At 50.4% G+C, this 26,663-nt stretch overlaps 1 protein-coding gene across 2 annotated transcripts in view; it reads right to left on the bottom strand.

The window, feature by feature from the left end:
* Nucleotides 1–26,663, bottom strand: part of LOC147604169 (putative polyamine transporter At1g31830) — a 99,601-nt gene that overhangs the window by 39,113 nt on the left and 33,825 nt on the right. For both annotated transcript variants that reach the window (XM_086795455.1, XM_086795456.1), the window contains exons 3-6: nucleotides 21,391–21,550; nucleotides 18,627–18,831; nucleotides 18,409–18,510; nucleotides 18,207–18,320 (exon numbers count right to left, since the gene is read on the bottom strand). In XM_086795455.1, the coding sequence (XP_086651581.1) occupies nucleotides 18,207–18,320; nucleotides 18,409–18,510; nucleotides 18,627–18,831; nucleotides 21,391–21,550 (581 nt within the window). The remainder of the gene's footprint in view (nucleotides 1–18,206; nucleotides 18,321–18,408; nucleotides 18,511–18,626; nucleotides 18,832–21,390; nucleotides 21,551–26,663) is intronic.

Here is a 26,663-nt window from a genome sequence, read left to right as displayed (position 1 = left end):
ATGAGAGGATGTGAAAAAGATACCAATGTCCCACTCTCTCATAAACTGGGCGCGCTTCCTCTCCGCAGCCCTCGAAGATCCCTGGATTCTGGCGCAGGTAGCCATAATGGTGTGAATAATATCACTCCAAATCCTGCAAAGACACTGAGAAACAAGAACGAGAGTACCCTCAATGGCCTCAGTGCATCTAGCCTTCCAGATATTCCAGGCTGAGATGCTAACAATAATCTCGCAAGAACTGTCTAACCTCTGTGCCGGAGGGACAAAGTGTGAAAGTGGCAAATCCTGAAGACAACACTGCCGAGCAACTCCTTGCCTAACCAAAATGGTTAGGCAAATCCTGAAGACAACACTGCCGAGCAACTCCTTGCCTAACCAAAATGGCCAAGCTCCTGTCAGTCCCCTCAAACCTCAGTTGAGGCCTAGACTGTGTCAACCAAATGATAGAACCAAAAGAAATGATAGCATCCCTTTTAATCCTACCAAAGAGGTGTGCAATCGCAGACCAAACCCCCTGCGCTTCCCTGCATTCCCATAAACAATGGTAAACTGACTCTGAAACTCCTGCACATCTAGGGCATGCTGGGCAAGCACCAGTTAACAGACCTCCACTGATTGGTGGCCAGCGCTATCCATCCTGTACACAAAAAAAAGACCGGTACATCATCCTCCCTAGGCGAGGAGATACCCATAACCTGAAGAGGAACACCTGTCCCAGAGAAAACCCCAAACCAAGAATGATGACGACCTTCCAAAAAAGATCCAGTAATCCAGTGGTTGGAAATGGCTGCATCAATCTGTGCAATCCTCCGGCTAGAACCTCTCAAGTGCTGCATTATATCCAATCTCTGCACCTCGGTAAGGCTCTGAAACCTCTTCCAAGCCAGCACTGTGGGGCAAAGGGTCTCCCAGCCAGCCCAGAGAATATGCATAGTTGCTCCAAGAGGCCTACCATGCCCATCTAAGATCAAATCATTCCATAGAATGGGCTGCCGGTTAGCTTCCTCCGCTGAACGCGGGGGGATGTGTACCAAAAAACTCCTCAGGCAGTCCCAGGCCCGTAGGAGGGACCTAACCAGGGGAGGTGAAGGGGAGCGGTGAACTGCATTTGAAAAAATAAAGCGTGAGCTGAGAGTCCAGTCACCTCTGCGAACAGGGACACACTTCGTAATCTGCTGCATATGAGAAAGTCCTTCCACGGCTTAGTGCCTGGAAGAAAGCCCCTAACAACAAGCTTATAGAGCAAAGCCTTACATTGCACCTCGAGGTCAATGATATTCAATCCCCCTTCCTGCTTAGGCCTGATAATGGTTTTCCAAGCAACTCTGGCCCTGGTGTGTGCATTCCATCAAGCCCTGACCAAGGAAAGTTCCGAATAAGGCGACGAAGCTGGCCAATGCAGCCCTTATGAAAAATCCAACACGAAGCAATAAACCAAGACGTGGCTAGCAAAACTTGGTTAACCACCAAAGCTCTAGAGGCCAAGTCGAGCTTCCTCCTACTCCAGTGATGAAGTTTGCTTTTAATGCTTAAGAGCACTGGAGCAAACTGTTGTGCAGGGGAGATGTCAACGCCCACCTGACAAACAAGGTATCTGGCAGAGCATCCTCTCTCAATCCAAATAAAACCAACATCTGTACCCCAATCTGCAAGAAGAGAATCACTGATCCAAAAACCAATTGATTTATGCCAATTGATAGTAGCTCCTGCTGCCAAACAAAAGGCCTCCAAGGCTGTCCAGAAAGCACATAAACAAGCATGTGAAGCCTCAAGGAACAATGCCGTATCATCTGCTAACTCAGAGTCCAAAAACTCTTCCTCCGTGCATAAAGGCAGCCTGGGACCCACAACACCAGGGGCAGCCCGAAGAAACCTGCTCATAGCCTCAGCTACAATGAGGTACAATAAAGGGGCGAGGGGACAGCCCTGCCTCACCGAACGGGAAATCTGAAAACGCTCGCCGTGCCCCCCAGAAGCTAAGACAGTGCTATGAGCCTCCCTGTATAGGCAGGACACCCCTCTGATCCAGTTTTGGAAAAACCCCATATGTGCCATAGTGCCCTCCAAAAAATCCCAATCCACTCTATCATAAGCTTTTTCAAAATCAAGCAAAAGAATGGCAAGAGGCTGCCGACTAGACTTTGCCCACTCGACAGCTTCCCAGAAAGAAAAGATGTTATCAAATATACTCCTTCCTTGGAGGAACCCATTTTGTGTTCATGGATAGTCCTTTGGAGAATCGGTTGCAACCTTATACTCAAGGCTTTAGCTAAGATCTTATATGCAGATCCAAGGAGAGTGATGGGCCTCCATTGTTTAATGTCAGTCTTGTCCCTGCTCTTGGGAATAAGGTGAATCAGCCCCTCCGTGAGGTAAGGCGGCATCATACCCAATAGCCACATTTCCTGAAGGGCAACAGTGATAGCATCTCCAATATGATCCCAAAAAAGAATAAAGAAGGCGGGAGAAAGAGCATCATCCCCTGGGCATGAACCACTGGAAAGAGCATGTAGTGCGTGAAGGAATTCATCCTTTGAGAAAGGGGCATCCAGGGAAGAACACATAGCATCTGTAATGAGCTTGGGCATGCACTCCCAGACTTTCTTCCGTGCCACATCTCTCGGAGGAGAGGGCACCTCTGCAGTCAACAAAGACTGATAAAAATTTGAAGCAATGCCCCTTACCTTGTCAGGCTCAATCTGAACCTCACCCTGTGAATCCTGCAAATACCTCACAGAATCCTTGCTATGGGAAAGCCTGTGCGCTGAAAAAAACTCTTTGTTGCATTTGCCACCCATATGAGTCCAAAAAGCCTCGTTCACATGAAACGCAAACTCAGCCCTCCTGTCCATGGCCAACTACAACTCTGCTCTAACTGTGGTCAAGAGGTCTGTAATCCAAGACGCATGTGGATGCTTTTCATGTTCCCTCTGAAGAGCAGCAATCCTATGCCTAATAGCTCTCTCCTTGTCCAGAGCCTCCTTCTTCTTGGACAAGGTAGCGCTATGATAATGATGGTTGGTCCTCTCAAGAGCCAGCGCAATATTATGACGAGGATCAGGACCATCACAAGATCTCCATATCTCTCTGATCTCAAGGAGCATCTAGATAAAGAGAGTCAGGGATACGGACACGGAGAGAGGCCGAGCGAGCCCCAAGCTCCCTAAGACACAAAACGACGGGGCAATGATCGGATTTGGTGGTGCCAGGCATAATAGCAATGGTGCCTCCTCTGTCCAGGGACCAATGATCCACAAAATCTGTCCAGACGTGCAAAGATGCTCTCAACCCCGCTCCTGCGATTATGCCAAGAGAAAGATAAGGAAGGAAGTAGATATCTTGACCACAGGCTCCTCCTTCAAGGGAGGTAGCACCTCAAGGTCAAAGAGAAGGCGCTAGCAAGTGGAAAGAATGGCACGAAGAGAACATCTGGAGAAGGAATACCAATGGAATAACCTGTAGAGGGGACACAACTAGAGACAATCTGAGAGGGAACCATGTTAGTAATACCATGGACACCTGAAGAGGGAACCAGGTAGAGGGAACAACTGGAGAAGGAACTGCTAGCAGAGGGTATGGCTGGAAAAGTGGAGGAAATAACTGGGAAAACACTTGTAGGGGAACTGACGAAGAAATTGCAGAGGGAATACCTATAGGGGGAGCTCTAGGGAGAGGTGCAGAACTCCCTGGTGCGCCTGCGGGGACAGGAGTGGAAGCTGGAGTAGAGGAGGATGCAATGGCACGACAATGCTGGCCAGGACAATTAGAAGGGTTGCATTGCACTCGATACGTATACGACTGCATGGGCCGGAATGTGATGGTGCTGTGGATGATAGGGAAAAATTGGGCGGAAAGCTGGTAGAGAAGGTAAGTCAAGAAATGACTACTGGGACACGAAAAGTTGGAGATGGTGGGGTGATTGTACTAGGTGCAGAATCTGCGGCACTTCTGACGGTGGATGTTCGAATAAATGAGCAATGCAAAGGAGTAGAGATGCTGGAAACAGAGGCAATAGAAGGCTTTGGTGGCATGGAAAGAGTTGATGAGACAAGGTACTGTGGGGATGCCACGAAAAGGGAAAATGGATTAGAGGTGGAGGGTGCGGGTGGTAGAAAAGAGCAGTCAGAAGGCAAAAGAAGGTTGGTGATAGTCCGGATCAGCTCAATCACTCGAATCTTAGTGTTGAGAGAGTCCGTACGTCAGGCCAATGAAGCGGAAGATGGACCAATAGTATGACTGATGGAGGGCAGCCTGAATCCCACGTTTCTGAAATGGTGGGTAATAAAGTGTGCATATATCTGGCCATCCAGCAGAGGAAGGAGGATGAATGCAAGATCCCCAATCCCATTGTAGTCAAATCAGGTCAGTGAAACAGGGAGCCCATAGAAGGGAGACAGAAGGGGTCTCGATCTTGGAGAGACGGATGACAGTAGGGATGTTTGGGATGGGTTAAGCAGAGATTGGAGGACAATGTTAATATTGGGAGCTCTAAGGGTGGATAGGGGAATACTCTAGTGAAAATGTGCAGGGTAACTGCTGTTGGATGCTGGAGATGGGGAGTGATAACTGGATTCGGGGGGTTCGGAGGAGGGTGTGATGTCTGAAGAGAACATGACAATTGTTGGGTATTCGGAGCTTTGCATGTGTGAACCAGCCCTTGTATGTGTTTATGTGTCCATGTGTGTGTGAACCCACTCTTATACGAGTGGATAAGATAAGTGTGAAACATGTCATTGGGGTGTGTGTGTGTGTGTGTGTTTTTTTTTTAGTGTTCCATATCCGTCAGAGTTCTATCGCACCACACTGCCCAGAAGGGTGCACGAGTTCGAATTGTGACATCTGCACTTGTGTCTCTGTAGGCAGGCATGTGCGCATGTGCAGGTGCATGAGTTGGTGTGTGTGTGTGTGTAGGGATTCCCTCTCACATGCTCAATCTAAGCTTGCTGTTAATGATCAGAGGAAATTGCACAAATGGTAGATCAGGGCAAGAATGAAGCCCCTTATGGATAAGGGATGCTCATCAAAAGCCTTTTTCCAGGGCTTGCATGCTACTCGAAAGAAAAATTCATGTCTAAGGGTCAGGAAACTGGATGGCTCTTGGACTCACTCTTTCTCTGATCTCCAAGACGAATGTCACAATTATTTCCAGAAATTGTTCTCAGCTCCCGCCTCCCCATCAAATCAAGTGACTGAAGCCAGGACTGAATTTCTTCAATATGTTTCTGGAATAATTGACCTGGATGATGCTCTTACCTTGGAGAGGCCTTTCACTGACACAGAAATTGATAATGCATTGTTCCACCTCAGCAAATGCAAGTCCCCTGGCTGGGATGGCCTTACGGTGGAATTTTATATTTCTTTTTGGGATGATTTGAAAGAGGTCCTCTTGCGAATGATTAATGTTGCCTGGCAAGAAAATCAGTTGCTGCACTCTTGGAAGCATGGCATAGTCAAGCTTGTGCCCAAAAAACATCTGTGTGATCATATATCGGATTGGAGGCCTATTACTTTGATGCCTGTACTTTACAAACTTATTGCCAAGATGATTGTGCATAGGCTTCAGAGGATACTGCATGCAGGCCTTCATCCTCATCAGTATGGGTTTGTCCCGCAAAGACAAATCCATGACAATATATCCAATGCCTTGATTGCAATTGAATATGCTAAGTATTCGCATCAAGATGTGCTTATATTGCAGGTGGATATTGCTAAGGCATTTGACAATGTTCAATGGGATTTTATCTCTCAGATCATGATAAAGTTGGGCTTTGGTCCCAAGATGGCAAATGCTGTTTATTGGCTTTATTTTGGCTCCACTGCTTAGTGCATTCTTGGGGGCCATCTTTCTCGGTCATGGATATTGGGTCGATCAGTTAGACAGGGCTGCCCTCTTAGTGCTCTCTTCTATGCAATTGCCACCCATCCTCTTTTGATGTATCTTGATCATTTAACAAACACGGGACAGATGACTGGTCTTAAAATCCCAGGGGCTACATCTTTTTTGGCACAGGCATATGCTGATGATTCCTTCTTCATGCCACAGAATTCTCCTCAGGAACTTCGCATGCTTATGGCCACTCTATCATTATATGGTTTGGCAGCGGAAGTGCATGCTAATTTTGACAAATCCAAATTACTTCCCCTGAAACAATGTGATTGGCATTCTATTCTTTGGCCTGGTCAGGTGGTGCATTCCAGAGATGTTGTCAGGCGTTTGGGATATCCCATAGGATGGCATATCACTAGAAAGCAGCAGCTAAAATGGATTTTCCAAAGACTTCAACATAAACTGGAATACTAGAAGATTTCTACTTGGCCTCTTCATGTCAGGCTCAGAATAGTACAATCCATTGTCATGTCCTATGTTCAGTTCTATTTGCCTTTACTGCATTGGTCCTCCAGTGATATTTTAGCTTTTATGTCCCAAGCTATGGAGATTTTATGGAAGACTAAAACTGCTGTCAAAGCATTGAGACTGATGAAGATGGAAATGGTGTGCTCCCCAAGGATGCATGGTGGGCTTAATGTTCTCAATATAAGATATCATGTGCTTGCAAGGAAGGCCACTATGTTGCATACTTTCTTCCGCCAACAACAGCCATGGACTTGTATGTTAGCATCCATGTGTGTCAACATGAGGACTTGTGCTTATGGTCATTGGATTACGGATCATTGGGAGGTTGTCATTGGGAGATTTGTAGGGAGGATACCTGGTTGTCCTTTCTCTACTGCTCTGATACTTGACTGGAAACAAGTTCTCTGTAAGGTCAAATGGGCTCCTGATAATTGTTTGGGGACAAACTCCATGAGGAAAGAAAGTATTCATTGGAGTGCCATCTTTGACATTCCACTTGCTTTACAGGAACGTGTTCGGGCATACAATCTTATGAATTTGGGAATTAGGTACATACATGATGATGATCGGGGAGATGTCTTATCCTTTCCTCAGGCCACTGCTTCATATGCATTGGGAATGCATCATAGGTCTATATGGAAGAAAATTGCTGATTTATTACGTCCCTTTCTACCTATTCCACCTATGGCTGATACAGACAGGCTTATGGATTGGCAATTGCAGCCATCTACTACACACTCCCATCCTATTTCTCTTCCTGCCTTGACCTCCATCAAAGCCTACAGCCTTCTTCAGCCTGCCCCATGGATTCACCAATATGCTAATTCTCTGTGGCACATAACATGGGTTACAAATGCGTTTCTCACAGGGGATTTCATTAACTCACCTAGCCATGAGGATAACTCCTCACATCCTTCCCGTATGTTGCAGGCTGAGCAAGCAGAATGGCATAGTATGATTGAGGGTTTGCATGCTTTGGATCTTTGGAGACGGCTCATGCCAGACACTCCTCGATTCACATTTCAGCATAATGCTCAGTCACACTGTGATCAATGATATCTGTTAAATGCAAATCAGTATGATGCCTTTACATTCCGCATATGGATTGACCACACAATGTGTCTGTCTAATCATCCCCCGTTGTGGTTAGCTCTATACTTTGGAATGGGGGTTCATGACCCACCTCTGCCACATAAATGATTAATTCTCATCAACAATAGTTACCTCACTCATGATGCATTTGCTGATTTGATACGCTCGGCTGTGCAACCCCTTTTGCTACTGTTGAATGAGGATTTGACAATGCATGGTGTTGTTTTGTTTCACGCATGCAAATGCTGATAACGGACTATGGCAAGTGGTACATGGGTGCTTTACGGGAGAGGGTGGCAAAGGCCAAAAGGATTGTGCAGTCTTACACTGAACTTAGTCATACAAGACCACTGACTGTCGAGGAAAATGTCACACTAATGGATGCTAAATCTTGTATCAAGGACAATCATAAACGAACGATTGCAAAGTGGCAAGTGTGTGCCCGGCAAAAATCAATGCTTGATAAGGGGGGATGCTCTTGCAAGTCCTTTTTCAAAGGTCTCCATGCCTCTAGACAAAAGCAAGGCGTAGCATGTGTTATGTTGTTTGATGGCACGTGGACCTGTGCCAAGCAACAGCTTGCGGAAAAATGTCACTCTCATGGAAAAACACCACCAAGCCCCTGTATGTTCCATGAGACAATCCTCATGAAGACAAGGACTGAAAGCTGTGACCAGATGTAGCAGGGTTGGTTGCCCGGCACACTAAGTGGTGGCTCTTCTCTGGATAGTATGTCGTCTGGAGTCCACGATGCTCACAGCACGACACAGCAAAGGTACTAGTGCACACTACGGAGTGGAACACAACACAAGTGACAAGATTGCAAGAGGAACAAGAACACTTGCACTACTCCAAGAACACCGTTACATGTCCTCCACTATACCGTGCACACTCAGCAGAGGCACAGTAAAGAGGATGACACACACCTCAAGGTGATGACAAGTGACTGCAGCACAACTAGGCTAAGGCTACAAATTGGTGTGAAGGATGAAGCATGGAGGATGTTGGATGATGGGTGAGGGATGAAGGATGTCCTTCAGGATGAGTTGAAGAGGAGTTGAAGAACCATATATGCATGTGCCATGAGGTAGAGTTGGTGGCATGCCCTATCTCTAGAAGATTCCCTCGGAGCAGCGGCCTCTTTGGTAGAATCTCCTATCTCCGGAAGATTCCCGTTGGTGTGTCAGTGCGGTGCCTTCAATGTTGATGCGTGCACCTCACATGTATCCGTTGGTGGTGCACCTCCGTTTCTGGATAGTCCAGGGTTGATCAACTGTTACGGTGGTACGGTGTGACAGTCGTACGGTCCGATACGGTGTGGGCACCCTTGGTGGCTATAGTTTGCCCACCACTAGAGTGCTCACCGTCCTTAGCGAGGAGATAAAATGAAGAAATGGCCTCAAAGAAGAAGGGAGGCGAGCATGCTAGTGGAAAAATAAATAAATAAAGTCTTTTTTTCTTTTCTTCTTAGCAGTGATTCCACCCTCTTGGCTCCTAACTTACTACACCACACACTTAGTGGCTCGTACAACCTTCATATTAGTAATGTAGCAGGTTCCATTGCACTTGAGAGTTGCTTCAACCTCCTTTTCATACTTGAGTATTCAATCATAGAACCTCCCTGGCATGCAATCTGATGTGCACCGTGCCATAGAGAAGCTTGAGTCAAGAGAGTGTGGAGGAAAGGCATGAGAAGGAGAGGGGTGGACTCGGTTGAGAGGGGGGGTTTGGTTGAGTCGAGAGGGGATAGAGGGAGGGTGGGGTGAGTCGTGGGAGAGGGTTGGGGCAGCTGAGTCGTGAGGTTTGGTTGAGTTGAGAAGGGGGTAGAGAGAGGATGGGGTGAGTCGTTGGAAGGGGGTGGGATGCATTGAGTCATGGGGGGGGGGGTGGAGAGAGGGTAGGGTGAGTCATGGGATGGATTGAGTTGTGAGGGGGGGTGGAGTGCTGCGACATGACCAATGGTGGCAACCCAGCTAGTCGCATTGTCATGGAGCTCTTTGCAGAGACCACATTGAGAATTTCTGAGAATTTCAGAGGGGGAATACAGCGAGACGGAAGAGGGGAAGGGGTGAGTCAGAGATGTGTGAGGGGAGGCGAGTGGAAGGAGGGGGCGAATCAAGTGAAGAGGGGGCCGAGTCGTGAGATAGTCGACAGGAGAGGGGTGAGTCGTAGCGGGTGGAACGGGTTGAAGGGGGAAGTTCGACTCGAACATGAGAGGTAGGCGACTTGGACGGTGAGTGAGTGGTGGCTCGGACAGGAGAGGCAAGTTTTTTTTTCCTGACATAATGAGAGGGGCTAAGAGGGAAACTTGCCTGCCAAGGTGGGTGGGGCTTGTGTCTGGTTACAGAAACGGTGGGAGTTGAGCCTGTTTTTGGTTCCAGCGGACACAATGTCATGCCCAACTGAACATTAATGCACATCTGCTGAATCTGACTCGCTCGCTGAAGCTCCCGCCCCCCCCCCCCCCCCCCCCCCGCTCTGCGCACCTCGATCCCCCCCCCTCCTCGCGCCCCTTCTCTCCTCTGCCCCCCGTTTTTCCCCTCTGCTCGCCACTGCGCCCCCCCCCCCCTTCCTCGCTGCTGCGCCGCCCCCCCCCCCCTCCTTCAGCGCTTCTGCGCCTCCCCCCCCCTCTTCGCCAGGTCGCCCCCCTCCCCGCTGCCGCCTCCTCCCTCCCCGCTGCCGCCTTTCCCCTCCCTCCCCGCTGCCGCCATCCCCCCCCCCCCCCCCCGCCTCTTCGCTTCTTCATTCTCGCCGCCATTCAGCAGCGCCCCCCCCCCCTTCCCTCTCGCGTTGTCGCCGCCTTCCCCCCTCTGGGCCTCTACTCCGATTTCCGCCCCCCCCCTTCCTTCCTCTGCCGTGCTACTATTTCCCTTAGGGGGTTTTTTTGTTTTTCTTCCTTATCGTCACCCGTCCTTCCGCCTCTTGGTGTGCAGCCCGCTTCTTGCAGGGTTTTCCGCTTTCGCCTCGCCTTCGCTTGAGCTTCAGACTCTGATGGAGACTCCTCCCGCCTCGCCTCAGAGGGACTCTTCTGCAGCCCCCTCGCCCGCCCCCGAGGTCATCCCCATCAGGCTTTCTCTTTCGCCGGAAGAGGAAGCGAGCCTCACCGCAGAGGTGGAGCGCCTTCAGGCTCACTCCACCATCTGCCGTATAGTCGGCACTCGCCCCAGCAGAGGGGAGATCAGGGATCTTCTTCAGGCCCGCCTTCTTGCAGATGTGGGCAAGATCCTGGATGTACAGCTCTTGGGCCGGGGACATTATCAGATCGAGTTCGAGGCCGCCCAGAGCGTTGCCAAGGTCCTTGCCATGAGTCCTCTGGATATCAGGGGAGCTCGGGCTTTCTTCAGGCCTTGGCAGCATGGATTTGACCCAGCAGCGGCGGAGCAGGGAGAGCGCCTCTTCCATATTACAGTTTGTTTCCCTGGTCTCCGCCGGGAATATCTTCCGCTCCTCCCCAGGCTCGGAGCTTTGGTGGGCTCGGTTCTTGAGACGAGCCCCTCAGCAGCTTCAGTGGTGGCCAGAGCAGCTGGGTTACCTTCGGTCAGAGTGTTGGTATCTGACATCTCCTCCCTTCCTAAGGTCATTCAGCTACCTAGGATAGGGGGGGGGTGGATAGATCAGAGAGTGGAGTTCTCGGGGCTCCCGAACCAGTGCTTCATTTGTCGGCAGGTCGGCCATTTGGCCAAGGCCTGCCCTCGCAGGAGACCTCGACCCTCACCACAGCAGCAGGCCACGGATGGCCCGCCCACAGATTCGGCCCGGCAGGCTGCCTCAGGGACACCTGCTCAGGCCACAGAGACCTCGGAGTGGCAGCCAGGACAGGGGCGCCGTCGAGGGAGACAGCCTCAGCAGCGCGCCCAGGTACCGCTGCAGCAGCAGCCACAGGCTCAGCCTCACTGGGTTCCCGTGAGGAACAGATTTGCTCCCCTTCAGGAGGAGACCCCTGCAGTGACCGAGGACCAGGAGATGCCAGCTCCCCCTCCTTCACCTCCCCCACACCCACCCCCTCCCTCCGCCTCGCGTCCACCATCGCCTCCTCCCGCCCCCGCTCCGGTCTCGGCAGCGGCTCCCTCTCCTCCTCCCTCGCCTCCCCCTCCTCCCCCTCCGCCCGCCTCGCCTTCCCGGGAGGTCCTGGCAGTTCCCTGGCGCTCACCTGCAGTCCGGAGGGCGCTGAGCACTGACCTCGCTCGAGCATCTCAGAGGAGACCTATGCCGATTAGGGCCTCACGGATTTCATCTATCCGCAGTCGGCTGAGTCGCCTCGGCATTCGTCAGCGCTCGGAGGCGTTTGATTACACCTTTACACGGCTTTTTGGAGCCGAGGGCCCCCATGAGCCAGCTCCCATCCGAGTGCATGTAGTGATACCTCCGGCCCGCGGGGAGGAGGCACTAGACTCAGCGGTGGCCTTCTCATTCCCTCTTTGTGGACCCTGTGACCGGGAGTGGACTCTAGAGCTCGCTCTCAGCACGTTGAAGACTCAGGCAGTTGAGTTTTCTCATCACATGAGCGATTTGGAGGTTACAGATGTGATAGGCCGACTTTGGGAGTTGGCTCATTTCTTCTTGGATCCCGGGAGTGTGGATACATCCGGGATTCGGCATTTGGTCGTGCGCATAGTTGCAGATTTGGCACGCGACCCAGGATATGTGAGTATACACGAGGTTACTATGTCAGAGCAGGAGGCAGTCGCCATGGGTCACAGCCACTGGCGCCTGATCCGGGATTCTTGCAGCACACCGGGTGGGCAGACTCGCAGCCGTTCGGATGGGGACTACTCTCCATCCAAGCCGCTTGCGAAGGCTCGCCGCACGGCTGAGACAGCATCCACCTCAGTAGGACATCCATGAGGATCATCTCATGGAATGTTCAGGGCCTCGGCGGAGCACACTTTATACGTTATCGAGGTTGCTTGAGGCAGGAGCTACAGAGATGCCTGGTTGGTGGCAGCATAGACATTCTGATGATGCAGGAGCACCACTTGGGTGAGAGCAGGATCCGGAGATATGGTTCGGTGATGCCTGGTAGATGGGACACTTTCTGGTCTGCAGGGTTTGGTCCTTTGGGTGGACAGGGAGGAGTATGCATGGTTATTGCAGATGCATGGCGGCAGGCCATTGTGGATCGAGGGATCATTGTGCCTGGCAGAGCACAGTATGTCATTCTGAGGATGCATGATGAGCTATTGGGTGTGCTCAACATCTATGCGCCCAATCATGCTAGTGCCAGAGCAGAGTTTTGGACTCAGGTTACAGATGCATTGCCAGAGGCTGCACATTGGTGTGTTGGGGGAGACTTCAACATGCTTGAGGACCCGGCAGATAGGGTGGGAGGCAGTCATGTTACAGTGCACGGCACGGAGCTTGCAGCTTGGGACCGGTTTTGCATGTCACTGAGGATCACTGATGCATGGCAGCATGGGGCTTTCTCCCGGTCTCAGGACAGTCTTAGTTTCTCTCGGTCGGATCGCCGACAGGGAGGGACTAATCTATCTCGGATTGATCGCTTTTATGTGGGCGATTGGTTGGGGGAGCGAGGGGGCTCCGTCGGCATTCTTGCTGGCACCTCATTTTCAGATCATGCGCCGGTTATATTGACTTTGGAGGAGGGGACTCGGGAGCCCAGCTTGCAGTTGAGGATCCCAGAGCGGGTACTTGCAGACCCCAGTCTCGCTGAGGACATTGAGAGGATCTGGCAGGATAGTCAGTGCTCTGACCAGGATGCAGCGGGCCAGTGTGCCCAGGGACTCATTGATCTTAGCTCTTTTCTGCACGCTGCAGCTTTGACACGACTGGGAGAGATTCGCGAGCGGGAGCAACGGCTGAGACGTAGCCTTGCTTCGCTACAGTGCCTTCAGGAGCAGCAGCCAGCATGTGAGTGGGTGGCGTCCCAGCTGAGCCAGGCCCGCCAGGAGGTTAGAGAGGCAGAGGAGCAGAGACATGAGTTTTACTATCGTCGTCAGGCCTCTCAGTGGACGCAGCTTGGTGATAGAGTGACTGGGGAGTTTTTTGAGATCACTGGACCCCGTCATGCGCGAGCAGGGGTTCGCCAGCTTGGTAGACCGGATGGATCGATAGCTACTGAGCTCGGGGAGATCAGAGACATTGCCACAGCTTTTTATAGTGACTTGCTTTCAGCGGAGCCAGCCACTGAGGCTCGGGATGTATGCAGACAGACTGTGTGGGCCCATGTGCAGAGGAGGGTCACAGACCATATGCGCACGGTTTTAGGTGCGCCTCTGTCAGAGACTGAGCTTGCCGAGGCCTTGCGGGTCCTACCGCGACATAGTTGCCCAGGGGAGGACGGACTGACGCCGGCCTTCTTTATGCGCTACTGGGACCTTTTGGGGCCAGGCCTCCGCAGGGGCTTTCAGCATGTTTTGGACACTGGGGTGATGCCGCAGAGCTTTTCAGAGGGCTTGATCTATCTTATCCCCAAGGGGGAGGGAGTATCAGATGATATTCGGCATTGGAGGCCTATTACGATCCTCAATACTGTCTACAAGGTCTTGGCAAAGGCCTTGAGTTTGAGGATCCAGCCCTTCCTGGGGGAGTTGATTCATGCTACTCAGACAGGATTTGTCAAGGAGCGCAGTATCCTTGACAACATCTTTACTTTCTGGGAGGCGACGGCCCGAGCCAGGTTTCTGGGTGAGGACTTGGTCGTGATGCTTCTCGATTTTGAGAAGGCATACGATAGAGTCGATTGGGGATTCTTAGAGGGCACTATGCTACGCCTGGGCTTTGAGCCAGGATGGATCAGAGGGGTGGCAGCTTTGTATTCCACAGCTCGCAGCCAGGTGCTGATTGCAGGAGGTCGGGGGCCGAGTTTTGAGCTGACCAGATCAGTCCGTCAGGGGTGTCCTCTCGCTCCTTTCCTTTTTCTCTTCTTTGCGGAGGCTATGAGTATGTATTTGTCGGCAGAGGAGGTTGGTTTGAGAGGACTTCAGCTCCCAGTCCGGGGGGAGGATTTGCTTGATGCTGAGTTTGCAGACGACACGGGCCTATTTTTGCATGGCCAAGAGGCCAATCTTATTCGGGCAGAGCAGTCGCTCCAGGTTTTTAGTGCAGCTTCGGGAGCATTGATCAATTGGCGCAAGACAGTCGCCTTTTGGATCAGTAGTGCTCCCACTCCGGCATGGAGTCCGGACCCCGGTTTTAGATGGATTCCTCCCGGCACAGCAGTGCGGTATTTGGGATGCCAGATCGGCCTCGATTTGTCACCAGAGCAGCAGATTGCCCCGCTTCTTCTGAGCATTCGGAAGAAGCTATTGTATTGGAGTACAGCTCGACTATCCTTGGCTGGTAGGGTGGTGGTGGCAAATCAGGCTGCAGTGGGACCCCGGAGAGTACGAGTGGCATGATCCTTATGCATCCCTTGAGGCCACAGAGATCACATTTTTCCAGTATACTGTTAGGCTGGGACGGCATATCTTGACGGCGAGGAGGACGGTTTCTCCAGCGGCAGCGGGGCATTGGCGATTGCAGGGACTATCACAGGAGTTCCTGGAGGATTTCTGGGCTCGGCTCTGGGCTAGTCGACAGGCCCGCAGGATCTCGGCTTTTCAGTGGCTGGTCGCCCACAGGGGCTCAGCAGTTGGCACTTGGCTTGTTTACAGCGGTCTTCCGGCGGCCTGCGTCCGATGCGGCCACCCTATGGAGACACAGAGACATTGCCTGTGGGACTGCCCTCAGGCACAGCAGATTTGGCTGCGGATGTTGCGTATTCTGGCCCCCCTCTCTCCAGAGGGTATGTTTACGTGGGGTGCCGCTGCTTGGTCGACTTCGTCAGGGCCTGCTATGGGCTATGAGATGGAGCAGGGCAGTCAGGCCATCAGATTTATTAGGGGCCAGCCTCGCCTGGTTCCGGCACCGGATTTCTCGTCCGCCAGCTGGACACAGGAGAGGGATTTACGATGGGAGCTCCTCAGCAGCCTCACCATCTGGTTCACCTGGAGGGCCCGGTGCTTCACGGCCTTTGAGGGGAGATTGGAGCCACCAGCAGAGACTGTTCGGGGGATTTGGCAGGAGTTGATCCACACCCTGCGAGGACAGTACGACCGCATCCGGGGAGACTCGGATGAGGCGATCTTACGGCGCCAGGCCTTTCATACCACTTGGCGCTGCGGCCCGTTCTATACCCTACACACGGGATCCCCCCGTTGGCATTACAGGCCACCTGTTTGGCTTTTCCCCCCCCCCATTGTATGATTTAGCCGCTCAGTCCTTTAGACTGATGCTTGTATTTTGCAGCACCTAGGGAGAGTCTCCCGGGCTGCCACGATGTATTCACTGCTCTTCTCTCTGGTAGGAGCAGGAGAGATCTCTTTTGTAGCCCTCCGGGCGGTTTTTTACATAACTAATGAAAGGATCTTTTCTCGGAAAAAAAAAAAAAATGTCATGCCCAACTCTCCGAGGTGGTGATCTGCTGGTGAATGGTGGCGTAGAGTGAACGAAGGACTCCCACATGGTGCTGTGGCAGGAGTTGTCGGCCTGTGGTTGCCTCGTGGGCAATGAATGGGACAAGGCTTATTAGCTTGGCCAGAAGAGATAGGAGGTGGCACTTGCCTACCAAAGTGGCCAATGGTGCTGGAGGTTGGAAGGTGGTGGTGAAGATAACAAGGAGGTGGGCAAGTGTTTGTGGTTACAGGAAGAAGGATCAAGGGCGTCCGTGATGGCATGTGTAGAGGAAGGAGAGGTCACCTAGGGAGTAGGTTAGCAAAGAGGAGGTGGAGTGTGGAAAGTTGGTGGAGCGGCAAGGGTTGCGGTGGCATACTGGGCTAGGTTGGGGGCTGTGGCGGTGGGGTGAGGGACTTGTTGCTGATGAAGTTGAAGGAAACCCTTTAGATAGTAGCAATCTTCATGTCCTCCTTTTTCGCAAAAGGAGAAGTACCTCCTCTGAGGGCATTCTCAAACAGTGTGTCCAAGTCACTGGCATATAGCACACCACAGGTCCTTCTTCGCTTCTTGTTGAGTCTTCAATTCCTCAAACTCCCTTTGAGTTGCAGCAGGGTACTTTCCTCGCTCAAAGATTTCTGGCTCACTTTGAGTGCCCCCAGATCCTCCTTTAGCTGAGCCACCGGATCATCCAGTGGTGTCACCGTTGGATGTACAAAGCCCACATCACGCTCAAACATGAGTCATGCATTTTCAAGTTGGGAGGCTAGCTCTTGGAATTCCAACAATGTAGTTGGTGGGGGTCGACTCTCTCGAATCTTCTGTTGGGTGGAACTGGGCAAGGCTTGTGTCACCCACTGATGCACTATGAAATCGCTAGGGTAAGTCGGTAAGTGGGCCACCAACAGTGTGGTCTGTGTCATAAGTTCGCGACACCCTCTCCCCTAGTAGCAGTTGTAGCTTCCCTAGCTCCTAGAGAATGCGGTCCTCATAGTTACTAGGACGGAAGGTGCGGAAGACGGTGTTCTTCAAGGTGGCCCAATCTCCAAAGTGGTCAGCTGGAAATTGACTGAACCACTTATCTGCAAAGCCTTGTAGAGTGGATGGAAAGAGTACCAAGAAGGCATCCTCTTGCTCAAGGCCTCGGCTCTTGCATATAGAGATGAATCGCCGGATGTGGTTATCCACATCCTCAGTGGATGATCCTTTGAAGGTTGGAAGCTTGACATTGACTTTTGGCCCAGCACCGTGCAAAGGGGTTCTGCACCAGGAGGATTGGCTGGACCAAGGGGGTTGGCTTGGCCTCCAGCATTGTTACCGAGGGTGGGATTACCAAGGTTGGCTGCCATAGGGCGTGGTGGAAGGGAATCCCTAGGTGGTACGTAATTGAACCTCTTCCTACTATGGCAGGGTATTGAGAGAGGACTCTTGGATGGGCTGACCGGACTACCATGGGACCGTGTATTGGGCATACAGAGATGACACAGAGATAAGGGTAAGCTAACAGGACTCCAAGTTTTGAGAGTCCCACCTGACGTGCCAAATTTTAGTGTACCTGTAGAGCAGGGTTGGTTGCACATGTCCTTCACTGTACGGTGCACACTCAACAGAGGTCACAGTGAAGAGGACGACACACAGCTCAAGGTGATGACAAGTGAGTGCAACACATCTAGGCTAAGGCTACAAAGTGGTATGAAGGATGAAGCATGGAGGATGTTGGATGATGGATGATGGATGAGGGATGAAGGATGTCCTTCAAGATAAGTCAAAGAACCATATATGCATGAGGTAGAGTCGGTGACATCCCCCATCTCTGGAAGATGCCCTCTAGGAGCAGTGGCCTCTTTGATAGAATCTCCTATCTCCAGAAGATTCCCGTTGGTGTGTCAGTGCGGTGCCTTCAATGTTGATGCATGCACCTCACATGTATCCATTGGTGGTGCGCCTCTGTTTCTGGATAGTCCAGGTTTGATCCACTGTTACAGTGTTACGGTGTGACTGTGGTACGGTCCAATGTAGTGTGGGCACCCTTGGTGGCTACATCAGATCTCGTGGTCAATGAAGAAGGATCCCCTAATCACATGAACAGCCATCTCACTTGTGACCTCAGAAGGTGGCTGAGGTGCTCTAGTGAAAAAGCCTCCAAAGGATGTTCTCGAGGGTAATCCTTAGGAAACCTGGCGGTCCATAGTGGAATTTTCCTTTCCTCGCTTCTTGTCCCACGTGGTCAATTAGGCAATAAGGGTCCATGGCTGATTACATACAATACTTTGTTATGCCTCTTACAAGCCAATGAAGGACATTTAAAGAACTACAATGCCAAATCTGCAAGAACATTGATGCATTAACTGTTAGATGGATCACAAACCTCTGCAAGAGAATAAAAGTTGAATTCTGCGAGTAGAAGCGTCAAAATTGATGTAGCCAAAATAGCTATCCAAGGTGTTCCAAAGCGAGGGTGCAACCATGTAAACACTGGAACCTGCTACCGAAAATTCAAGATTCCAAATCAACCAAATGAAAATAAAAACATCTTATACAGTTTCTTGAAAAACAAAACCATAAAGCACCTGTTCTACAAGTGCCATCCCATATATAATACGGGAATTGATGCAAATTCTTGTAAGGAGGAGACCCACCGCACTAAGTATCTCAGACAACCCCATCCATATCTGTCAAGATGTTCCATTAGGGTGATCAGAATAATGAAAGCTTTCAAAGAGAGATTTAACAATATAAGCTTTCATTTCAGATTTTCTTTTGGAGGTGTGTTCATCAAAAGCAATACTTGCAAAGGGTGGCCACCAATGAGTTTTGCAGCACTCATGTAAGCTCCATTCTTCCATTCTTTGTAATCTGGTAGAACACTCACTCCAATTAGAGTAGGTAGGCCATATACAGCAAGAATAAGGATCACGCTTGCAGCCAATGCCGGGGGGTAAGAGCTGGCAGGGCTTTCTACCTCTGAGGCTATGTTCCCTGCTCCATCAAAGCTGATTCATTGATGACAGCTAGTTCAGAGTTATGATTTTACAGTAACCTTTCTTGAGTCCCTTCTTATTGTCAATCAACAAGATAATTCTTAAACTGTTGCTTATAGAAGCACTCATTTTCTAATGTTTTTTAATAATTTTCTTATTCCCCAGAATTAGATCATCCTAATAGTTGAAAAAAAACCTATGCATAAAGGAGGCCACAACCCTCAAAAGAGGCAAAAATCAACCGTCCAAGGAGGTGAAGATACAATGCAAAAAAGAGGGGAGGCTCCCACTTTTAGCTGGCCCTCTCAGAAGGAGGCTACATAAAGAAAGAGAGGGGGGGATGCTTCTTTAGGGGCTGAAAATAGAAAACATCACCCCCGTCACTGTTACAATTTGTTGGTGGCTACCACTATTCAAGATGAGGTAATCGGTTGTTGGTGACTTTTGCCTCACGAATGCTATCAGCCAGGTCTAACCAGCAGTGAGGCTGGAGCTTGACTATTCCAGCTACAGAGATCCATATGGCTTGTTTGATGTGGAGGTATGGGTGGCCCACCTCTTCGTCTTCTTCCATATCAGTATTTTAGCAGAGGAGGGTTTCTTCTGAGACCTTCACTGCAAGCCGGCGGTCACCCCCGGCTGAGTGGTCTTCCTTGGAGACTCACATTCACTCCCACCTGGAGTGCCTTCCTACGAGGATGAATTTCCTGGACCTTTTGCTGCCTGGTTGGTGCTTTCTGCTACAGCCTCTTCCCGGGCCTCATTCCTAACTCCTCACTAGGGAACATATTAAATGGGAAGGAGAAGACAGTGGCCTCAATGTCATGCTCAGTGGATTGGGAGTGATGCATGACCACACAGACAAAACCACCTCAATAAAGTCGCTCACCTTGACTGGGAGGCCTTAGTGGCTGGTGCAGGGGGGTTGGGAATGAGTGGTGGAAGGTAGGTCACCTGAGGAGTAGGTTGGCAAAGGGGGGGTGTGGCAGCATGGAAGGTTGGTGGGTGGTAAGAGAAGCAGTGACATAACGGGTAGGGCTAGGGGCTGTTGTTGATGAAGTTGACGGAATCCCTTCAGATAATAACAGTCTTTATCTTCATGTCCCCCCTTTTCACACAAGCAGTACCTGAATCTTGTGCTGGGTGGTCCTGGGCAAAGCGTGTGTCACCCCATGAAGTCGCCACGGTAAGTCGGCAGGCGGGCCACCAGCACTGTGCTCCACATCATGAGTTCTGACACTCTCCCGTGGTAGTAGTTGTAGTTTCCCTAGCTCCTGGAGAAGGCGGTCCTCATAGTTACCAGGTCGGAAGGTGCGGAGGCAGGTGTTCCTCAGGGTGGCCCAGTCCAGAAAGTGGTCAATTGGGAACTGACTGAATCACTTGTGTGCTGAGCCTTCTAGAGTGGACAGAGAGTACCAATAAGGCATCCTACCGCTCAAGACCTCGGCTCTTGCACATGGAAATGAACCGCGGCATGTGGTCATCTACATCTCAGTGGTGGATCCTTTGAAAGTGGGAAGCTTGGGCCCAACACTTGTAAAGGGGTTCCGGGCCACGAGATTTGGCTGAGCCTCCAACATTGTTACCAAAGGTGGGGTTACCAAGATTGGCCGCCTCTAAGGAACGGTTGAAGGGGGTCCCTAGGGAGGTACGTAATTGAACCCCTTCTGGCTATAGCAGCGTGTATTGAACATACAGAGGACACAGAGACAAGAGGTGAGCTAACAGGACTCCAAGTTTCAAGGGTCCCACTGGGCGTGCCTAATTTTTAGCGTACCTATAGCAGGGTTGGTTGTGCGGCACACTAAAGTGGTGGTTCTCCTCTGGACAGTATGTCCGAAGTCCTCAACACTCACGACACAATGTACAATTAAAACAGACTAAAACAGATTAGAATATAAGCAGACGTTACTTGCATTACCCCCGAGAAACTGTTACATGCTCTTCAATGTACCGTGCATACCCAACAGTGGTCACAGTGAACTGGATGACACACAGGACGGAATAACAAGTTACTACAGGACTCAATGAACAAGACTTGATGAGCAGGACTAGATGGTAAGGATGCCCCCAAGAATGAGCCAATGAATCATTTTCATGATTCCTGTGAGGCGGTCGAGTCGGTGGCATCTCATATCTTTGGTAGATGCCCATCGGGGTGACAATACGGTGTCTTTAATGCCGGTGCGTGCACCTCTCATGTATCCATTAGTGGCGCGCTTTCATTTCTGGATGGTGGTCCACTGAATGCTCCGGGATGGTCAGCCCGGGATGATCCAGCAGCATGGCCAACAGGAATGTTTAGGCCCAGGATGATCCAGTGTGGCACTCTAGGATGGTCCAAGCCGAAACAGTCCCAGTGTGGGCACCCTTAGTGGCTACAGTATGGATATGCCTCTGTACAGCACGTGCGTGCACGCATGTGTGTTTGTGTGTGGGGAGAGAGAAAGAAAGAAAGTTGTATTGAATGTCTCCTAAAGACCAAATGGGTCTATGAGACCAAAGTGATACAATGCTATCCATGGTAAGTCACATCATGGAAAAGAGAGAGAGAGAGAGAGAGAGAGAGACCCTGAACTGTTCCACAACAGCAGCGTTATGAACTTTCCCCAATCAATCTCTTTCGGTGTCTGACCATGAATCCATCTGAAATTCAATCGAGGAAGACCCCAAATTATCATTGCGGCAAAGGGACTCAAAACAGCTACCACCAATACCAGTGCCACAGTGCCTGACATTAAAACAATTTTGTTTGAGAATTGTCTAAAGGCCAAAGGGCTTAAATTGAACAAGACTAAATTGTGACTAAATTTGAATGTCTTTGTATGCAACCTTCATTTCAAGATCCAAGAATGGGGACAAAAAAGACTTTTAAGTTTAAATGTCTGTGTATGCAAACTTCATTTCAAGAGCCAAGAATCAGGTTGAGAAAAAAACTTTCAAGTGTTCCAGAAAATATGATGCAGCTTTGCAAGTGTTCCAGAAAACCTTTATCTCAGTCTAACCTCTTAAATAACATACAGGCATATTACTTTCAAATTTTCCAAGCCATACTACCTTCAGCAAGAATACAAGGTGGGTCTTGAGCAGATTTCAAGGTGTGAGGTTCATGACAGCCATTGAGGCAAAAATGATGTCTTTGTGAAACGGAATGGGTTTTCTTCTGGCCTCGTACTGTGTGTTATAAGACATACATTGACCTTAGTTAGGCCCAGGGAGTAAGGTGTCCTACTGAAAGTGAGTGGAACTGGAGTCACTTGCATCACTGCCTCCAGCTTATGAACATGTGGGCTAGGGCTACTTAGACAGAAAAATTGAAGGCCCTAATGTGAGATTTGACAAGGTAATGTTAGCAGACAGCTCCTGTTACTGGCCGACTGACCCTGCTGCTCCACGACTTTCCTTTGCTGCTGGCCGATTGACAGATGCTGGCCGACTGGAGGTTGGAGCAGGTCGTGGACTTTTTGGTGGCTGTCGGCTGCTTTTCAGCAGGCCAACTGGTCATCAGGGGCCATTTTAAGGGGCCATATAAAATGGCCCCTTGGCCCCCCACACTTTGTATTCAGTTCCCAGGATTTTCTCTTGTGTATATAGCAGAGTTATACGCTTCTCTCCCTCTCTCCCTCTATTTCTGTGTTTTTCTGCAGTGCACTTGCTCTAGTGTTTTCAGATCTTGTCTTCATCTCCGCTGCATATTTTGACATGGTGTCAGAGCTCTAGGCTCTTGGAAGATCTTGGGAGCTGTGTGAGCAAGAGGGGGGCTGTTTTGTTGCTGATTGTAGGACTGTTTTGGGCCGTACGGGAAGAGGAGAAGCAAGCGGAAGGCGGGCTGATTTGCTGGACAGCCACTTGCAGGTTTAGTTCTTCATTTTTGCCACCCACCCTCCCTTTTCAGCTACACCCCCACAATGGCAGATTTACTTGAGATGGCTGAGAAGCACATGAAGATCCCGACACTCCCCACGTTCCCAGTGGACCGCCAGTTGGACGGGAACAACTACGGCATATGGAAGGTAATGATGGAATCTGTTTTGGAGTCTTACGACCTTGCTGATTTCATTGTTGTTGGGGTTCCACGGCCGGAGTTACCCTCTATTCGGAAGGAACGTGAGGCACAGGCACAGTTATGGGATCGTGTCAATGCCAAAGTCCGTTCTTTCATTTTCCTCAATTGCACACCACAGGTAATCAATCATATCAAGCATATGACGCTGGCCAAAGGTATGTGGCAGCATTTGGCTTCTTCTACAACAGGGTATCGTCCATGAAGAGGATCTCCTTGGAAGTTCAGATGCGGGTGATGAATCTTGCAAAGTCGTCGACGATGCGGGAGCACATCAACAAGCTGTAGGCTCTTCAGCAAGAAGTTCTCTAGGCTAGGAAAGAGATATCATCAGAGGATATGGCCATAACGTTGCTGTCACTCAGCATTTTACTCTTCGTTGATTACCAGTGGCAGTCTCAGCACCATCACATGGGAGGAGCTTGTGCCCATGGTCTTGGACCAAGAGGAAAGATTCACGAACCCTCCATAGGGCAGAGGTTCTAAGGCCTTAACTTGCCAACGGTCGAAAGGCCGGAATAACAACAACAAGGGCAAAGGGAAGGCTTCATCGAAGAAGTCTTTTGAGAAGAAGCGCAACTGAGACCGAGAGAAACTGAAGGCTGAGAGGACCTGCAATGAATGTGGTGAGAAAGTGTCCCAAGCGGACTAGGAAGAGTGCTGATTCTTCAGCTTCAGTTGCAAAGACTCCAGCCTTTGTGCACTTAGAGATGATGGACACGGATGCTTTATCTTCTTCGAGCGAGGAGGCAGTTGGCTTCACCGCAAAGGATACTCGGGAATGGATTCTCGAGAGTGGTGCTTCCAAGCACATGACTCCTTCCCGTGACTTCTTTCTGGATCTGAAACGGCAGTGAGGTCGCATTTTCATTGGTGACAATTCCACAATTCCGATACACAGTGAGGGCCGGATGGAGATCATTCACGATGGCAAGGGGGGTAAGCATTCCTCTCGTGTTTTTTACGTCCCAGCACTTGGTTTTCATCTATTGTTAGTGCATGAGGTATGCAAGACTGGCTTCCGGGTGGAGTTTGAGGAGCATTCTGTTGCTTTACGGGACCGCAAGACTAGCCAGGTTATTTGGGAAAGCGGCGTGGAGAATGGTATATACAAACTCTCCGCACTCTCCTCTTTGACAGGTTCTCAGGTTGGTGACTTGTGGCACTTTCGGTTTGGCCACTTAAATGTGGATGCGCTGCGGCAAGCTTTCCGGGACCAGATGTGGGCTGCAGGCAAGGACGCTGGAGTTCTTGCATACGTGGTAAGCAACACAGGGAATCCTTCCGAAGCAGGCTTCCAGGCGGGCTTCAAAACCATTGGAGTTGGTACACTGACTTGTGTGGACCTATGTAGACGACAACCTTGGGAGGTTCTTTGTACTTCATGCTGCTTGTTGATGATTGTTCCAGATTCACATGGGTTGATTTCCTTTCTCAGAAGGACTAGGCTTTTGATCGATTCAAGGAGTGGCATGTGATGGTGGAGAAAGAGTCTGGCTTGCAGGTGAAGACTCTCCGGGCTGACAAAGGAGGTTTGCTGTCAGAGAATGGAGTAGTAGAACGAAAGAACATGACTGTGGTGGAGATGGCGAGGACGATGCTGGAGCATTGTGATCTTCCTCGTCCACTTTGGGGAGAGGCTGTGGCTACGGCTGTCCATATCCTCAACTGGTCTCCGACGACTTCAGTACCGAACATGACTCCCTTTGAGGCATATTTTGGCAGGAAACCTGATGTCTCCCATTTCCGTGTGTTTGGGAGCGATGCGTATGTTCACATTCCAAAGAACCAAAGGGGGAAGCTCGACTCAAAGTCCCAAAAGCTTATATTTGTGGGATATAACTCTCTTTCCAAGGGATATAGGTTATTTGATCCAGAGAGGAACGAGATTGTTGTCAGCAGGGATGTAGTCTTTGATGAGCATGTTCCGGTTTCCACTGTTGATGAGCCGCCACTTCTTGGAGACCCAGAGGATTCTGATGATGATTCCCAGTCTATTATTCCAGCTGGACAACCTCAGTCAATTTAGGAGGTTGAGCCCGCAGCTGGTGATGAGCCCTCGCAGCAGCAGGAGGCTCCGCGTTCGATTCGAGTACCTAGGTGGTTAGTGGACACTCTTCAGGAGTTAGGTGTCACGGAGCTTCCCTCCGAATGGACCACAGAGGACGGACCTCGAAGATCGCACAGAGTCCGCGATAAAAGTCATTCAGCGGAGCTTTTATAGGTAAACTATGCTTTGATGTCTCGTATCATGCAGGACAAAGAGCCCACTTCCGTCAGGAAGCCCTTGCACAAGATACTTGGAGGAAAGCCATGCAGGCGGAATTGGATGCCATTGAGAAGAACAACACTTGGGAGTTGGCACCGAGGCCGTCGAAATGGTCAGTCATCATTGGTGTCAAGTGGGTCTTTAAGACCAAATATGCGTCAGATGGGTCGGTGGACAAACACAAAGCCAGCAGACTTGTGGCTAAGGGTTATGCTCAGCGGCCAGGCATCGACTATGAGGATACCTTTGCACCGATAGCGAGGATGACCACGATTCGGACCGTTCTTGCCCTTGCTTCTTCTCAGCGGTGGCCCGTGCATCAGATGGATGTCAAATCTGCGTTCCTTAATGGTGACTTGCAGGAGGAGGTGTATGTTGAGCAGCCTCCAGGCTTTGTGGTTCCAGGATCAAAAGGGATGGTTTACAGATTAAGGAAGGTCTTGTATGGTCTTAAACAGGCTCCCAGGGCTTGGAATCAGAAGATTGATTCCTTCTTTCTCCGGACTGGATTTCAGAGATCGGTTGCAGATCCCAACCTGTATCTCTTTCGGGAACACGGCATGGTCACGTTAATCATCCATTATGTGGATGATCTCATTCTCACTGGAGCACATTAGAGTGACGAAGGCTGCATTGTCAAAGGAGTTTGAGATAACCGACTTAGGCTTACTCCACTTCTTCTTGGGATTGGAGATCTGGCAGACCCAGAGGGGGTTTTTTGTCTCCAACAGCGGTATGTTCATGAGTTGCTTGAGGTCTTTGGGATGGAGAACTGCAAGCCTATTACGTCGCCGATGGACCTAAACACGAAGCTGACAGTGAATGATCCTTGTGAGCCAGTTGATGCCTCTCTGTACCGGAAGCTAATTGGTTCATTGATCTGGTTGCTGAACACCAGATTGGACTTGAGGCTTTCTGTGGGGCTGTTGAGCTCATTCATGCAGACGCTGTTGAAGTCTCATTGGGATGCAAGATTGCGGATCTTGCGGTATCTGCAGGGTACGAATGATCTTGGACTCTTTTACACAGGAGGGGGATTGATGGATGGAGTCAGACTCCAAGGATAGAGTGACTCATATTGGGGAGGAGATCCAGACACGAGGAGATCCACATCAGGCTACGGTTTTTCCCTCGCCTCAGGAGCGGGTTCATGGAGCAGTAAGAGGCAGCCAACTATTGCCTTGTCATCTCATCGACAGAGGCAGAGTACCGGGCTTCTTGTGGTGCTGCTTGCGAGGTTGTGTGGCTACGGAGGTTGCTTGGCGAGATTGGGTTTCCACAGAAGGAGCCCACAGTCATCCAGTGCGATAACCAGAGTTGTATAGCTATTGCTCGGAACCCGGTCTTCCATGCCCGGACCAAGCACATAGAGATACAATATCACTTTGTTCGTGAGAAGATCTTGGCTGGTGACATCTTGCTTCTTTATTGTTCGACGGAGGAAAATGCGGCGGACCTCTTTACGAAGTCTCTACCTCAGGCCATGCTCCAGCGGCGCTCCAGCTCACTGGG

This window comes from Cibotium barometz, chromosome 62 (assembly GCF_041138505.1).
Source record: "Cibotium barometz isolate CiBa-2024 chromosome 62, ASM4113850v1, whole genome shotgun sequence".
In the NCBI taxonomy this organism is placed as follows: Eukaryota; Viridiplantae; Streptophyta; class Polypodiopsida; order Cyatheales; family Cibotiaceae; genus Cibotium; species Cibotium barometz.
This window is presented reverse-complemented; position numbering and strand designations above follow the sequence as displayed.